We start from the raw sequence: 15,948 nt of genomic DNA on the forward strand, positions 1-15,948 counted from the left end.
AGACTGATGCTGGGAGGGATTGGAGGCAGGAGGAGAAGGGGACGACAGAGGATGATGGCTGGATGGCATTACGGACTCGATGGACATGAGTCTGAGTGAACTCCGGGAGATGGTGATGAACAGGGAGGCCTGGCGTGCTGCGATTCATGGGGTCGCAAAGAGTCGGACACAACTGAGCGACTGAACTGAACTGAGTGCAGCACTTTAACAACATCACCTTTTAGTATGTTAAATGGCTCAGATGGAATTCCATCACCTCCACTAGCTTTGTTCATAGTAATACTTCCTAAAGCCCACTTGATTCCAGGATGTCTGGCTCTAGGTGAGTAACCACACCATAATAATTATCGAGTCATTAAGACCTTTTTTTGTATAGTCTTCTGTGTATTCTTGCCACCTCTTCTTAATCTCTTCTGCTTCTGTTAGGTCCTTACTGTTTTCGGTCCTGTATCATGCCCATTTTTACATGAAACGTTCCCTAGATATCTCCAGTTTTCCAGAAGGGATCTCTAGTCTTCCCTAATCTATTGCTTTCCTCTATTCCTTGGCATTGCTCGTATCTCTCCTTGCTATTCTCTGAAACTCTGCATTCTGTTGAGTATACCTTTCCTTTTCTCCTTTGTCTTTCACCTTTCACTTCTCTTCTTTCCTCAGCTATTTGCAAAACTTCCTCAGACAACCACTTTGCCTCCTTGCATTTCTTTTTCTTTGGAATTATTTTGCTCACTGCCTCCTGTACAATGTTACGAACCTCTGTCCATAGTTCTTCAGGCACTCTGTCAGATCTAATCCTTTGAAGCGATATATCACCTCCTCTTTATAATCATAAGAGATTTGATTTAGGTCATATCTGAATGGACTAGTGGTTTTCCCTACCTTCTTGAGAGATTAAAATGCCAGTATTCTTTGGATCATGGAGAAAGCAAGGGGGTTCCAGAAAAACATCCACTTCTGCTTCATTGATTACACTAAAGCCTTTGAGTGTGTGGATCGCAACAAACTGTAGAAAATTCTTAGAGAGATAGGAATACTAAACCACCTTACCTGCCTCCTGAGAAATCTGTATGCAGGTTAAGAAGCAACAGTTAGAACCAGACATGAAACAACAGACTGGTTCCAAATTAGGAAAGGAGTACGTCAAAACTGTATACTGTCACCCTGCTTATTTAACTTCTATGCAGAGTACATCATGTGAAATGCCTGGCTGGATGAAGCACAAGCTGGATTCAAGACTGCTGGAAGAAACACCAAAAACCTCCAATATGCAGATGCCACTCTAATGGCAGAAAGTGAAGAGGAACTAAAGAGCCTCTTGATGAAGGTGAAAGAGGAGAGTAAAGAAACTGGCTTGAAACTCAACATTCAAAAAACTAAGACCATGGCATCTGGTCTCATCACTTCATGGCCAATAGAAGGGAAAAAGTGGAAGCAGTGACAGATTTTATTTTCTAAGTGATTTTCAAAATCACTATGGATGGTGACTGCAGCCATGAAATTGAAAGGCACTTGCTTCTTGGAAGGAAAGCTATGACAAACCTAGACAGTGTATTAAAAAGCAGAGACATCATCTTGCCGACAAAAGTCCATATAGGCAAAGCTATGGTTTTTCCATTAGTCATGTATGGATGTGAGAGTTGGACCACAAAGAAGGCTGAGCACTAAAGAATTAATGCTTTCAAACAGTGGTGCTGGAGAGGACTCTTCCGAGTCTGTCGGACTGCAAGGAGATCAAACCAGTCTATCTTAAAGGAAATCAGCCCTGAATATCCAATGGAAAGACTGTTGCTGAAGCTAAAGCTCCAATACTTTGGCCGCCTGATGAGAAGAGCTGGACTTACTGGAAAAGACCCTGATGCTGGGAAAGATTGAGGGCAAGAGGAGAAGGGGGTGACAGAGGATGAAATGGTTGGATGGCATTGTCGACTCAGTGGATATGAGTTTGAGCAAACTCCAGGACATAGTGAATGCCAGGGAAGCCTGGAGTGCTGCAGTCTATGAGGCCACAAAATGTTGGACACGACCTAGCAACTGAACAACAACAAAATCTCCACAACAAACCACTAACATTTCTATGTGGATAATTGCAACAGCCTTCTCACTGGTCTCAGTTCCCCCAACTTTGTTTCTCTCTCATTTATCTGCACGTGAAAGAAGGGTAATCTGCATTAAAGGGCAATCTAGACTGTGTCCATGGATGCAAACTTTTTGGTACGTTCACATGCTCGGAGATTAAATTTCAATTTATTGCTTTTAAAAATATGTATTTATTTGGCTGTATCGGGTCTTTGTTGCAGCTCATGGGCTCTCCAGTTGTGGGGCTTCGGCTCCAGAGTTGGGTTCGGTAGTTGCAGGGCACAGGTTTAGTTGCCCTACCACATGTGGGATCTTAGCTCCCTGATCAGGGATTGGACCTGTGTCTCCTGCATTGCAAGACGGATTCTTTTTTTTTAGTAAGTACTTTATTTCTGGCTGCATTGGGTCCTCGTTGCTGTGCACAGGCTTCCTCTAGTTGCACCAGCTGGGGTGTCTCTTGCTCCAGAGCACAGGCTCCAGGTGCACAGGTTGCAGTCATTTCAGCACGCTGGTTCTGTAGTTGTGGTACATGGGTTTAGTTGTTCCACAGCACGTGGGATCTTCCCAGAGCAGCCATCAAACCCGTGTCTCCTGCACTCGCAGGCAGATTCTTATCTACAGGACAACCAGGGAAGTCCGAAAGGCAGATTCTTAACCACTTGACCACCAGGAAAGTCCCTCAATTTATTTAAATTGGCTTATGAGGCCTTTTGGGGCTTCCCAGGAGGCTCAGTGGTAAAGAAACTGCTTGTCAATCCAGGAGCCACAGAAGATGGGGGTTCGACCTCTGGGTTGAGAACATCCCCTGGAGGAGGAAATGGCCACCCACTTGAGTAGTCTTGCTGGGAAATCCCATGAACAGAGGAGCCTGGTGGGCTACAGTCCACGGTGTCGCAGAGTCTGATACTACTGATCGACTGAGGATGCATGCATGACGCCTTTCAGGATCTGACCCCAGCCGACCTGCACAGCCTTATCTTCTCGCTCCCTACCTCCCTGCCTTTTACTTGGATCCTTCTCAGTTCCTTTGATTAGCCTTCTTCTCCTGCTTTTGGGACTTCACATATGCTGTTTCCAAGTCCACATAGTTGGTACCTGCCAAAATGAAATGGGGCTGTTCCTAGTCTGTTCTTCAGACACCAGCTAGACAGTCTGTCATTCTGGATGTTAATCAGTATCAGATGATACAACTTGTAAAGCAGTCCTTCCTTCAGTAAAAATCCATTTCATCATCTACATAAAATTTGGCAAGATTTCAGGAACGTGCAGAAATTCTTGAAACTACATCTCTGTTATGCCTTACACTTTTAAAAATTGACATTACACGTCTCCTTCTCCTTAGATAGTATGTGAGTTGTAATAATCCTTAAGACCCCTATCAAGTGTCAATTCTGCTTTAGTACCTTCCTTTAGCCTCTCATGAAGACAGAATTGCTCATTTTTACTGTTGTAGGTACTATATCACACTCTGCTATAATTCTTTTTGTGCTCTTGTTATGCTTTTATTTTCAAAGTAATAAATATACACAGTTTTTTAAAAAACCAAAGAGGCAGAATAACTTATTGCAGATGAATCCTCCCCTCCTGAGAGACAACTAGAAACACTGGGAAAAATATGAAACATCTGTTTGAAGACAATGGAGAGATACCAAGGAGCCGAGGTAAAGAAAGCCAAGATCCTGAAGAGAAAGCAAGCACATAGAAGTGAGGACAATGTTGCTTTTCCCTCAAGGCATTTTCTAATTTGTAAACTGCTGCCCAGAAGCTGAGAGGCTGAGCAAAACCTTCTGCAATTGCGTGGGGTTGGGATGCTAAAAACATAGTTCTGAGTTCAACTGTCAGAATGGCGCTCATAAACACCACAGGTGTTTGGACAGGTGGCACAAAGGGCTACATCATGGAAAGTAAATTGGAAATAGACTTTACAATATCCAGTCAGTTTAAATCCACTCATATTATGGTGATCTGCTCATTTCTAAACCACCTGCTAAAATAAAAGAATAATCCTCTGTATCAAAGGAAGCACAATCTAGAACCTCAAATTATCTCTACAATGAAAATACCAATGATTAGCATTAAGTTTTTAAAATACCAGAAACATCAGGAGATAAGATCAGTAATTGAAAACAGAGGGAAAAAACCCCAAAACAGACAACAAGATGCCCATAATTGATCTTGACATTGGATCCTCAAGGCTGGGACTTTGGAACTTTCCTGATGGTCCATCCAGTGGTTAAAACTGTGCTTTCAATGCAGGGAGCATGGGTTTCATCCCTGGTCAAGGAACTAAAACCTTACATGCTGCATGACAAGGCAGAAAAAAAAAAAATTTTTTTTTAACTTTTACCTGGGTTTTAGGTAAATGTGAAAAGTATGTTGAAGAAGTTAGATGACAAGATAGAGAATTTCTGCAGAAAAGGGGGAAGTATAAGAAAGCTATCAAAAGACTAATATAAAATATGACATTAAAAAGTATAAAATATGACATTAAAAATTAAAAACTCAACAGAAGGTTTAAAGATAGAATAGACACAAATAAACAGAGGAATAGTGAGCTGCAGGTTAAAAAAAGCCCACAAAATAAAGCAGGAAGAAAAATTATGCCCAACATAGAAAAAAAGCATAGGAGACACATATAGTGAAAATGTCCAATACAGGGGGTAACTGGAATCTACAAAGAGGAGAGCAAAAACGGGATGGAAGCAATATTAGAAGGTACAGTGGTTGAGTTTTTTAAAACTGACCTAAGAAAACGAATCTCATCCTCAAGTAGCACTAAAACCCAAGGCAGGATAAGTGGGCAAAACAGCACACAACAAAACTTCTGGGCACAGTGGTTGAAAATCAGACTGAGAAAATTCAAAAATTCAAAAAAATTTGAGAAAATTCAAGTAGCAGAGGGAAAACTAAACCCATATTACCTGCAGAAGAGTAAAGTGACAGCTAACTTCACAGCAGAAATAAAGGAAGCCAGAAACCAAAGGAATGACATCTTCAAAAGCTAGAAGAAAACAACTGCCAACCTAAAATTTTATAGTACATCAAATTATCCACCCAAAATAAAGGTTACACAAAGGCATTTTTAGGCAAACAACAACTGAAAGAATTGGTCACAGCAGACTCGCACTAAAGGAAATAATGCAGGGAGTTCTTTGGGCAGAAAGGAAATAATCCCAGGTGGAGGCACACTGCGATCCGGGAGGAATGAACAACAATGGAAAGGTCAATATGGAGGAGCACTTAATTATTCAGTTCAGTTCAGCTCAGTCGCTCAGTCGTGTCAGACTCTTTGCAACCCCATGAATCGCAGCACACCAGGCCTCCCTGTCCATCACCAACTCCTGGAGTTCACTTAAACTCACATCCATCGAGTCAGTGATGCCATCCAGCCATCTCATCCTCGGTCATCCCCTTCTCCTCCTGCCTCCAATCCCTCCCAGCATCAGTCTTTTCTAATGAGTCAACCCTTCGCATGAGGTGGCCAAAGTACTGGAGTTTCAGCTTTAACATCAGTCCTTCCAAAGAACACCCAGGACTGATCTCCTTTAGGATTGACTGGTTGGCTCTCCTTGCAGTCCAAGGGACTCTCAAGAGTCTTCTCCAACACCACAGTTCAAAAGCATCAATTTTTTGATGCTCAGCTTTCTTCACAGTCCAACTCTCACATCCATACATGACCACAGGAAAAACCATAGCCTTGACTAGACGGACCTTTGTTGGCAAAGTAATGTCTCTGCTTTTGAATATGCTATCTAGGTTGATCATAACTTTCCTTCCAAGGAGTAAGCGTCTTTTAATTTCATGGCTGCAGTCACCATCTGCAGTGATTTTTGGAGCCCGAAAAAATAAAGCCTGACACTGTTTCCACTCTTTCCCCATCTATTTCCCATGAACTTAATTATTACTATGATGCAACTTTGAGTCTGTATTGAGGAGGTTAAATATATATAGAATTAAAACACTCAACAACAAGGAATGAGTTGGAAGAAAGATAAAGTGTAAGTGTCCCAAGATTCTTGCACTGTCCAGGAAGAGGTAGACATACTAACCTATATTATACTTAAAAAAAAATTGTTAGAGAATAGGCAATGAGGACTTTCCTGGTGGGCCAAGTGGTTAAGAATCTACCTGCCAATACAGGGGACATGGGTTTGACCCCTGGTCCAGGAAGATCCCACAAGTCAGGGAGCAACTAAGCCTGTGGGCCACAACCTTGCTCTGCAACCAGAGAAGCCACCACTATGAGAAGTCTGCAAGAGTAGTGCCTGCTCACTGCAATTAGAGAAAGCCCACGTGCAGCAACAAAGACCCAGCACAGCCGCAAAAGAAAGAAAATAGGCAATGAGAGTACAAAAACCAAATCAAGGGTAACCGATTTTAAAAAGCACTTATAAATCTGAAAGGAGGCAAGAAAGGAGAGAAGAAAGGGTAGGTAGGACATATAGAAAAGAACTAGTAAGATGATAAATTCAAACCTCGATATATCAGTAATTACATTGTATGTAAGGAGATCGAATACTCCAACTGAAACGAAAATACTGTCACAGCAACAAACAACTTCTCCCCCCATAAAAGGACAACTGCGTGATCTACACGGGACTCACATTAAATACGAACATAGAGAAAAACTGAAAGTAAAAAGGGAGAAGATTGATGATGCATACTATAACGAAAACCAAAATATCTATGCAAAAAACTATAAAACAATACTGAGAGAAAGGAAACCTAAATAAATGTAGAGACACGCTGTATTTGTAGATTGGAAGTTTGGTGATATAAAAATGCCAATTATCTCCAGATTCAGGAAACCAAAATCAAAATCAAACCAAGAAAAAACTAAAAATGTTTTTATCAGTGGGAAGGCACAAATTGATAGGCTGCATCTAAAACAGAGTGGATATAAAGATTCAAGGAAGTCAGGACTAACTTGAGGAAGAACAGTAAGGTCAGGGCACTTATGTTATTGGATATGCTTAGTATAAAACTGCAGTGATTAGGAAAGTGTGGTACTAAGGTAGGAACAGACAGTTAAAGCAATGAAAAAGAAGCAAAGTTTAGCAATTGATTCACACACATTGATTCGCTTCATTTATAATGAAGTGGCCTTCAAGACCATTGGGGAAAGGAAGTGCATGGATGCCCTAGGGCAAAAACAACTCCACTAGGACCCCGTTTGCCACATATAAAACTCAGTCCAGATGGATCACAGTTCTAAATATCACAAGTCCATCACAAACGAACAGGTTCCATTCTAAGAGCACATTCATTAAGCCCAAATTGTAAGTCCAACAAAAATAGCCTACTTACCCAACTGACACAATCAGCTATTCAGTACTGTAATCGGTTTAGAATACTTTACACACAAAGAATGCATAAACACACACACACACAAATATTTTAAGTCTTACAGTACAGTACTTAGAAAAGTACAGTAGTACAGTAAAACAGCTGGCATACAGGGCCTGGCATCAAGTGAACAGGCAAGAAGAGTTACTGACTGGATGAGGGGGAAGAGGTGGGAGAGGGTAGAGCTGAAGGACTGTCAGCAACAGGGGATGGAGGGCAAGCTGCAATTTCACTCATGCCTGATGCAGATGGAATGCATACGTGCATCTTTCAAAGTCCACAGTCTGAAGGTCATATACAGGGGACTTAATACATGGAAACTGAAACAAAGCTTCTAGACTATAACAGCGAAGAATCTCTTCATGACTTGGAAAAGTAACATTGTTAAATGGGACACAAAAAGCACCAACCATAAAGGAGAAGTACAAATTGGACTATATTAAAGTTTAAGTTTTGTATATCAGGAAATACCTTTGAGACAGAGAAAATGCAAGCCACAATATACATGACAACTAATTCCTGCAAATATATGAGGAAAAGACAGAAAACCAATAGTTTTAAAAAAGCACAAAAGACATGAAGAGATGCTTCACAAAGAAGGTATCCAAATGGTTGATAAACTGAAAATATCCTCAACCACACTGCTTCTCAGGGACACAAACTAAAAACCGTAATGTGATTCCACTACACACTGAATAGAAAAGCTAAAATTGATTGAACAGAGTGGGGACGAGGATGTAGAACAAGTAGAACTCTCAGGCACTGCAGGAAGGAGTGTAGCTGAGTAGCTGCACAGCTTTGTTTTTTCTTAAAGTTGCTAAGCCGTGTCCAACTCTTCTGTGACTCCATGGACTGCAGGCCACTAGGTTCCTCTGTCCATGGGATTTTCCAGGCAAGAACACAGCCTCAGTTCAGTTCAGTTGCTCAGTTTTGTCCCACTCTTTGCAACCCCATGAACTGCAGCATGCCAGGCTCCCTGTCCAACACCAATTCCCGGAGTCTACCCAAACCCATGTCCATTGAGTCAGTGATGTCATCCAACCATCTCATCCTCTGTCATCCCCTTCTCCTTCTGCCCCCAATCCTTCCTAGCATCAGGGTCTTTTCAAATGAGTCCACTCTTTGCATCAGGTGGCCAAAACATTGGAGTTTCAGCTTCAACATCAGTCCTTCCAATGAATACCCAGGACTGATCTCCTTTAGGATGGACTGGTTGGATCTCCTTGCAGTCCAAGGGACTCTCAAGAGTCTTCTCCAACAATACAGTTCAAAAGCATCAATTCTTCGGTGCTCAGCTTTCTTCACAGTTCAACTCTCACTTCCATACACGACCAAAGGAAAAACCATAGCCTTGACTAGATGGACCTTTGTTGGCAAAGGAATGTCTCTGCCTTTCAATATGCTATCTAGGTTGGTCATAACTTTTCTTCCAAGGAGTAAGCGTCTTTTAATTTCATGGCTGCAATCACCATCTGAAGCAATCTTGGAGCCCCCCAAAATAAAGTCAGCCACTGTTTCCCCATCAATTTGCCATGAAGTGATGGGACCAGATGCCATGATCTTAGTTTTCTGAACGTTGAGTTTTAAGCCAACTTTTTCACTCTCCTCTTTCACTTTCATCAAGAGGCTCTTTAGTTCTTCTTCACTTTCTGCCAAAAGGGTGGTATCATCTGCATATCTGAGGTTATTGATGTTTCTCCCAGCAATCTTGATTCCAGCTTGTGCTTCTTTCAGCCCAGCACTTCTCATGATGTACTCTGCATGTAAGTTAAATAAGCAGGGTGACAATATACAGCCTTGACGTACTCCTTTTCCTGTTTGGAACCAGTCTGTTGTTCCATGTCCAGTTCTAACTGTTGCTTCCTGACCTGCATACAGGTTTTTCAAGGGACAGGTCAGGTGGTCTGGTATTCTCATCTCTTTCAGAATTTTCCACAGTTCATTGTGATCCACACAGTCAAAGGCTTTGGCATACTCAATAAAGCAGAAATAGATGTTTTTCTGGAACTCTCTTGCTTTTTCCATGATCCAGCAGATGTTGGCAATTTGATCTCTGGTTCCTCTGCCTTTTCTAAAACCAGCTTGGATATCTGGAAGTTCACGGTTCACGTATTGCTGAAGCCTGGCTTGGAGAATTTTGAGCATTACTTTACTAGCATGTGAGATGAGTGCAGTTGTGTGGTAGTTTGAGCATTCTTTGGCATTGCCTTTCTTTGGGATTGGAATGAAAACTGACCTTTTCCAGTCCTGTGGCCACTGCTGAGTTTTCCAAATTTGCTGGCATATTGAGTGCAGCACTTTCACAGAATCATCTTTCAGGATTTGAAATAGCTCAACTGGAATTCCATCATCTCCACTAGCTTTGTTCGTAGTGATGCTTCCTAAGGCCCACTTGACTTCACATTCCAGGATGTCTGGCTCTAGGTGAGTGATCACACCTTCGTGATTATCTGGGTCGTGAAGATCTTTTTTGTACAGTTCTTCTGTGTATTCTTGCCACCTCTTCTTAATATCTTCTGCTTCTGTTAGGTCCAGACCATTTCTGTCCTTTATTGAGCCCATCTTTGCATGAAATGTTCCCTTGGTATCTCTAATTTTCTTGAAGAGATCTCTAGTCTTTCCCATTCTATTGTTTTCCTCTATTTCTCCCAGGAATTACCCTGGGATGCCAAAAATCACAAATATTGATAGTTTCGGGGATCATATTTGATTAGTTTTTGTATGCTTAGCATCAAGCCCAGTAACAAGCATGCGGAATGTGCTTGAGAAATGTATGTTGAACTGCTGAAATAAAAACATCAGGTTCATTGTCAAATCAATGAACTCCTCCCACCAGCCCGTGGTCTGTACCTGGCCTCAGGGCATCATGAAGGCGAGTCTCACCTGTGTAGTGCTCATTGCCTTGAGCAGCACAGGTCAGGAGCTGCGCCATGGAGGAGCCTACTGCTTTAGATGTACTTCCCAGGTCCTGAGCACATTTTTCCAGCTGTAAGAATATGCAATGGGGAGAAGAACTTAGAAGAACTGAATCATCCACAAATGTCTTAGTCCCCAAATAATGCAAATCAAACTGGGCTTCAACTCTTTCCCATCTAATATACCAATGGCCCTATGAAGAAGTAGGGTGATAGAGGGGAAAGAACCCAGGCTTCAGGGTAAACAAATCTGAGTTCACACCCTGCCCTCTGCTTCCCTCCTCTACTTGCTACCTGTGATAGGTTTGGGTAATTCACTGAACCTCTCCAAGTCTCTGTGTCCTGAGATTATAGTATCTAGCTCAAAGGTTTTCAGAGAATTAATGTAGGTACTCAACAAATGGTAGCTATTAGTATTATGCCTTTAGAAGCTACTTCAGAAAGTCTGCAACAAATCCTTAGTGAGAATTAATTATGCCTTGGCAGGAAGTGGGCAGACAGCCAGCTGTTCCACCTTCCTGGCACGTGGGACCATTACCATTGTTCAATTTGATCATAATACTTTTATGGAATTCTAACCCGAAGGAAATGCAATAGAAATAGAGGCTTGGAGTGGTAAATGAGATTATGAAAACGGGCAAAGTGCTTGCTTCCCATGACGAGCACGTCATCTTGCTTTGTCAACAGAATAAATAATTCAGAGAATAAAGTCAATAGAGGCCTAGGATATGAGTAATTGTTTGATTACTAGATGAGGACAACATTTTGGAAGAGAACTTTTGGGTGATCAGGAAGTGCATGCCATTTTAACTACAAAACATGTTTTCTAAGAGGCATTTTCTTCAAGTGAAAAACAGAGCCTGGTCCATTACAGGCAACCATATAATACACTACACACAACAATTTCTTAAAAAATTACATGATGTTTCTTGCATTCTAACTAACCAGTTATTTTATGTAAAGGCAGAATGGGCTTCTTGGAGCACAGAACTTTGCAAAGGGTCACCTGGACCACAGTGCAAAGCTGCTGGCCCAGGAGCCAATTCTGACCTCATCATTAGCTGGGGCATTTTAGGTAAGTGACTTAACCTCTCTGAGCCTGAGTTGCCTAGTTTTTACAATGAAGGGTAGCTTGCCTTGATTATTTTCTGTGTGCTTCCTATGTACCAGGCATTGTTCAATGATAAATTAGTTTCTTTATATTCTTAACATTTTTAGTTCATCCAAAGAATGGCACTAGTTAAAAGTTCTCAGTGTAAAATATCAAGGACATTGTTAGGGAGTCCTGTAGATCTGGGTTCAAACCATGATTGTGATGCTAATGCCAGGTAGCATGAAGAAGAACAGTGACCAACATACACCTCTGTTTTCTCAGCTGTAAAATGGGATGAACAACACTTGTTAATTAAGTTACTGTCAGGATAAACTAGATGGATTGTGTGTGTTTACACTGCTTAACAGGTGCTTAATAAATGAAGGTATCTTATCAGCAATGTTCAAGAGTAAGGGAAAGGAGGTATCTATATACAGACGAGGACAATTGGTAAAACTGTAGCCAAGAGAACCTCGACACAGGCATTAGGAGATAGAATGTGATTAAGTTAGATTTCTGGTGCCATCATTCCATTTGCTGTTGTGGGTTTACTACAGCAAAGTGCTTTGTCACTGCCCATTATATTATGGAAAAAAAATTTTTTTTAATATGACTGTTGAAAATAATTTGCATTTATCTTTATAACTTAACTGCCACCCATTTCACAGATAAAATACTTTGAACACAGAGATCAGGACTTGCCCACAACTGGTGGATGATACATCCTGAACCAAGAAAGCCAGAACTTCTATGTGTAAACATAGTTCATTCAGCTGCACTGGGCATTCTTTTCAGAAAAAGGCACAGAATTAGAACCCTGGCCTCAACCACCAGCAGGTATTGTTTATGGAAAAGCGGGGTGAATATTAACAGATGCCTGGTCATCCCAGTCACACCCTAGGGGAGCACACACAGACCCATCACCAGAGACCCGTTGGAGCCATCTCTACCCTAACACAGTTCTAGAGACATGGGGCCATCTTGGGCTTTGCATTAACAAAGCTTGAAATGTAGGCGCACTGACCTGCAACTTCTAAAAATGCCTTGACGTATCCTAATAGAAGGTGAAGCCCCACCCCTGGCAGCCACCGACATCTCCTACCGTCTCCCCGGGGAGTGGCTTCAGCTGGCTCTCCACAGCCGCCATCTTGGCGTCCTGCAGTTCACTCTTCAGGGTCTGCACGGTGCTCAGTGCTGAATCGATTTCCATGGGGCCACAGGCTTCATGGGCCTGTCAACAGAGATGGGAATATGTACACGAAGGTCTGCTTGGAAAAGCAACCCCAGTACCTTGCAACACAGGAATGCTTTTCTGGATATAACCAATGACTCTCCTAATTTAGCAAGAGCAAGCAAAGGCAACTAGCATTTTCTAAGAGAACAAAATTATGCTCAGTTAAGACTTCAGTCCTAAGTTCCCTAAATAATCAATTGTGTGTGCTTCATAACAGGATATACCTAAAGTCTCCCTGAAGCTGTTTATATCTGCAATACACTGCCTCTCAGACTAAGAGCATCCTTACTCACTGTGTCTGGGTTCTAGACATGGGGCAGCCAGCACAGTATGAGTGCACACAGAAACCTGGGAAGCATGTGGGAGCTGAATGAACAAACCAACAAATGAACCCAGGACTCTAGGGACAAGTCTATACCAAAATTCAGTTCAGTTCAGTCACTCAGTTGTGTCCGACTCTGCAACATGGACTGCAGCACGCTAGGCTTCCCTATCTATCATCAGTTCTCCGAGTTTGCTCAAACCATGTCCATTGAGTCGGTGACGTCATCCAACCATCTCATCTTCTGTCATCCCCTTCTCCTCCTGCCCTCAATCTTTCCCAGCATCAGGGTCTTTTCGCATGGGTCAGTTCTTCGCATCAGGTGGCCAAAGTATTGGAGTTTCAGCTTCAGCGTCAGTCCTTCCAAGGAATATTCAGGACTGACTTCCTTTAGGATTGACTGGTTTGATCTCCTAGCAGTCCAAGGGACTCTCAAGAGTCGATTCTTTTTCAAATCTCTAGATTGTAAACCATTACCTTTTCATACTGAAGGTTATGAAAGATGCTTTTCCTTAGTAAAAACTTTAAAGAAAACTACTTTATTCTGTGATCTTTTAGAAACACTAGTCTCCAAATGCTTTAATCACATCCCCCCCAACATGCTTATTAATAAATTATACACATACAAATATATTAAAAACAGGTAAATCTTAGCATCTTTCATTTTTAGATAATAGTAACAGCAGCAGCAGTACACACTATTTGATTGACTTCTGTGGTGAATATTACTAGGTGAGGACGCTGAGACATCAAGAGGTTAATTAACTTGCCAGGTTACAAAATTAGTCGATAGCAAAGCCAGAATTTGAATATTTAGATTCAAATTCTTTTTTAAAAAAAAATTATTTATTTGGCTGAGCTGGGTCTTAGAACTTTGCTGTGGCCTATGGGATCTTTAGTTGCCACATATGAGACCAGTTCCCTGACCAGGGATCGAACCCAGGCCCCCTGTGTTGGGAGCACAGTCTTAACCACTGGACCATCAGGGAAGTCCCAGAGCCTATACACTTAACCCTCACACTATATATAAAATAATTAGAAGCTCTCACAAAATCTTCATGAACCCAGTGCACAATCTTGCTTGAGTCCCACTTTGGGGCTCACAGCTCCAAAGCAGTTGTTGGAGGGGGGTGTGTCACGGTCACTGAGGAAATTTGTTAAAATGCAGATGTTTGGGCTCTATAACCTGAGATTCTGACTTGGGTACTCAAGGGCAAGGGCCAGGAACCTGTATTTTAAGTGCTTCCATGTGATTCCAGTGCAGATGGCTTTGGGACCTCTATTTGAGAAACAGGGTTCAAAATAACTTTTTTATTAGATATAATCTAAATCTCTAGATTATATCTTTCCTTAGGTGATATAGTACACTGTTTATATTATAAATTCAAATCAGCTTCAAATCTTCTTCCCTTAGTCATGTATGAGGCTGCTTGCTTCTACAAAGGGATTGTTACAGTAAGGAACAATGAATTCATGCCAGAACTTCATGCTAATACCATATCAAACAGAACGGTAAGGAGGGTCTTTGGTAATGAATAAGTTCCAGAGACAGAAACTCCTTAATCCCTGCTGCTGCAGCTAAGTCGCTTCAGTCGTGTCCGACTCTGTGCAACCCCATAGACGGCAGCCTGCCAGGCTTCCCCGTCCCTGGGATTCTCTAGGCAAGAACACTGGAGTGGGTTGCCATTTCCTTCTCCAATGCATGAAAGTGAAAAGTGAAAGTGAAGTTGCTCAGTCGTGTCCGACTCTTTGCAACCCCATGGACTGCAGCCCACCAGGCTCCTCTGTCCATGGGATTTTCCAGGCAAGAGTGCTGGAGTGGGGTGCCATTGCCTCAATCCCTAATTCTGTTCTATTAAGAATCCTGGTAAGGTGAATGTTCCCGTTTAAGACATGGAAACCTTTCAGGACAAAGGGAATGCAGATGATCCTCCAGATTAGACCCACCACCTACATAATTTGTTACTAAATTCACAAGATAGTATCTGAATGATGTGATCACTTACTTTGCCCACAGTCTACCTGCATCAAGAAACAGATGACCAGTCTCCTCTAAGATTGTGAGAAATAGGTCATTGCTAGTCCCAGCGTAAGGGAGGAGGGGGGAGTATGTAAACTAGCATAGTTTAACCAAAGTCATCTGTAACCAGAAGGTGATAACTAAATCGAGGAGACAGTTAAGAGTGGTAGAAGCCAGTCCACACGAGCATATTTAATGGTCAAGCAAATGAAACAATTTCACCAAGAAACATGCCCAGCAATGTTCTGGCCCCAAGGAACACCCAGGTCACAACAGGTAGTAAGGAATTAAAAGCTTCACTTCTGGCAAGCTAACTGCATGACAAGGGTGCACTTGCCTTCTGTGAGGCGGTACGCAGCTCTGCCAAGCTGGTGGCGAGGTTCTTGGCACACTGGCTCAGTTGCATGGCCGCAGCCTGGTCGCTGACGGTGGGCACTGCAGCTTTGGCAGAGGATACCATCTTGCTTCCAGGCTGTAGAGAGAAAAACAGAAAGTCAGACAGCTCCTGGGCAGCAAGAGTCAGAGAAGAGAGACCCGGAGAGCAAGGCCCCCGTATCAGTCACAACTCACTTTGGCCTAAAACAATGAATATTAAAACTATCTAGTTTCTCCCCAAATTTGCCACCCCAAATCAGATATTCTAGGGCAGGACATTCTAGGAATGTTTGAAACAAAAAGTATGTGTCTTTGTGGGTAGAGTGGGGAGTAAAATTAAAATTGGGATGGTGGCTTGAAATTCTTATTTAAAAAAGATTTGAAAGAGAGTTCTTTTTTTTTGAAAGAGATTTCTTGTTAAAGATATTGTGTTTCTTGGAATAGCTCTTGAATCTGTGTCTCAACTATATCTAATAGACTATTCAGAAAAATACAGGGATGTAATATGAAACAAATGACCTCTCACATCTCAGAATCCAGGAAAATTTCACCATGTGTGGGTGCTGTGTG

General features: G+C 42.0%; 1 protein-coding gene across 13 annotated transcripts in view; it reads right to left on the bottom strand.

Annotated features, from left to right (window-relative positions):
- The window catches only part of TLN2 (talin 2), a 494,903-nt gene that overhangs the window by 120,294 nt on the left and 358,661 nt on the right, over window positions 1-15,948 (bottom strand). For 11 of the 13 annotated variants that reach the window (XM_069596307.1, XM_069596313.1, XM_069596311.1 and 8 more), the window contains 3 exons: window positions 15,341-15,475; window positions 12,530-12,658; window positions 10,270-10,405 (listed from right to left, as the gene is read on the bottom strand). In XM_069596307.1, the coding sequence (XP_069452408.1) occupies window positions 10,270-10,405; window positions 12,530-12,658; window positions 15,341-15,475 (400 nt within the window). The remainder of the gene's footprint in view (window positions 1-10,269; window positions 10,406-12,529; window positions 12,659-15,340; window positions 15,476-15,948) is intronic. The other 2 variants (XM_069596312.1, XM_069596310.1) reach the window with 1 other exon arrangement.

This window comes from Ovis canadensis, chromosome 7, assembly GCF_042477335.2.
Source record: "Ovis canadensis isolate MfBH-ARS-UI-01 breed Bighorn chromosome 7, ARS-UI_OviCan_v2, whole genome shotgun sequence".
NCBI classification, from domain to species: Eukaryota; Metazoa; Chordata; class Mammalia; order Artiodactyla; family Bovidae; genus Ovis; species Ovis canadensis.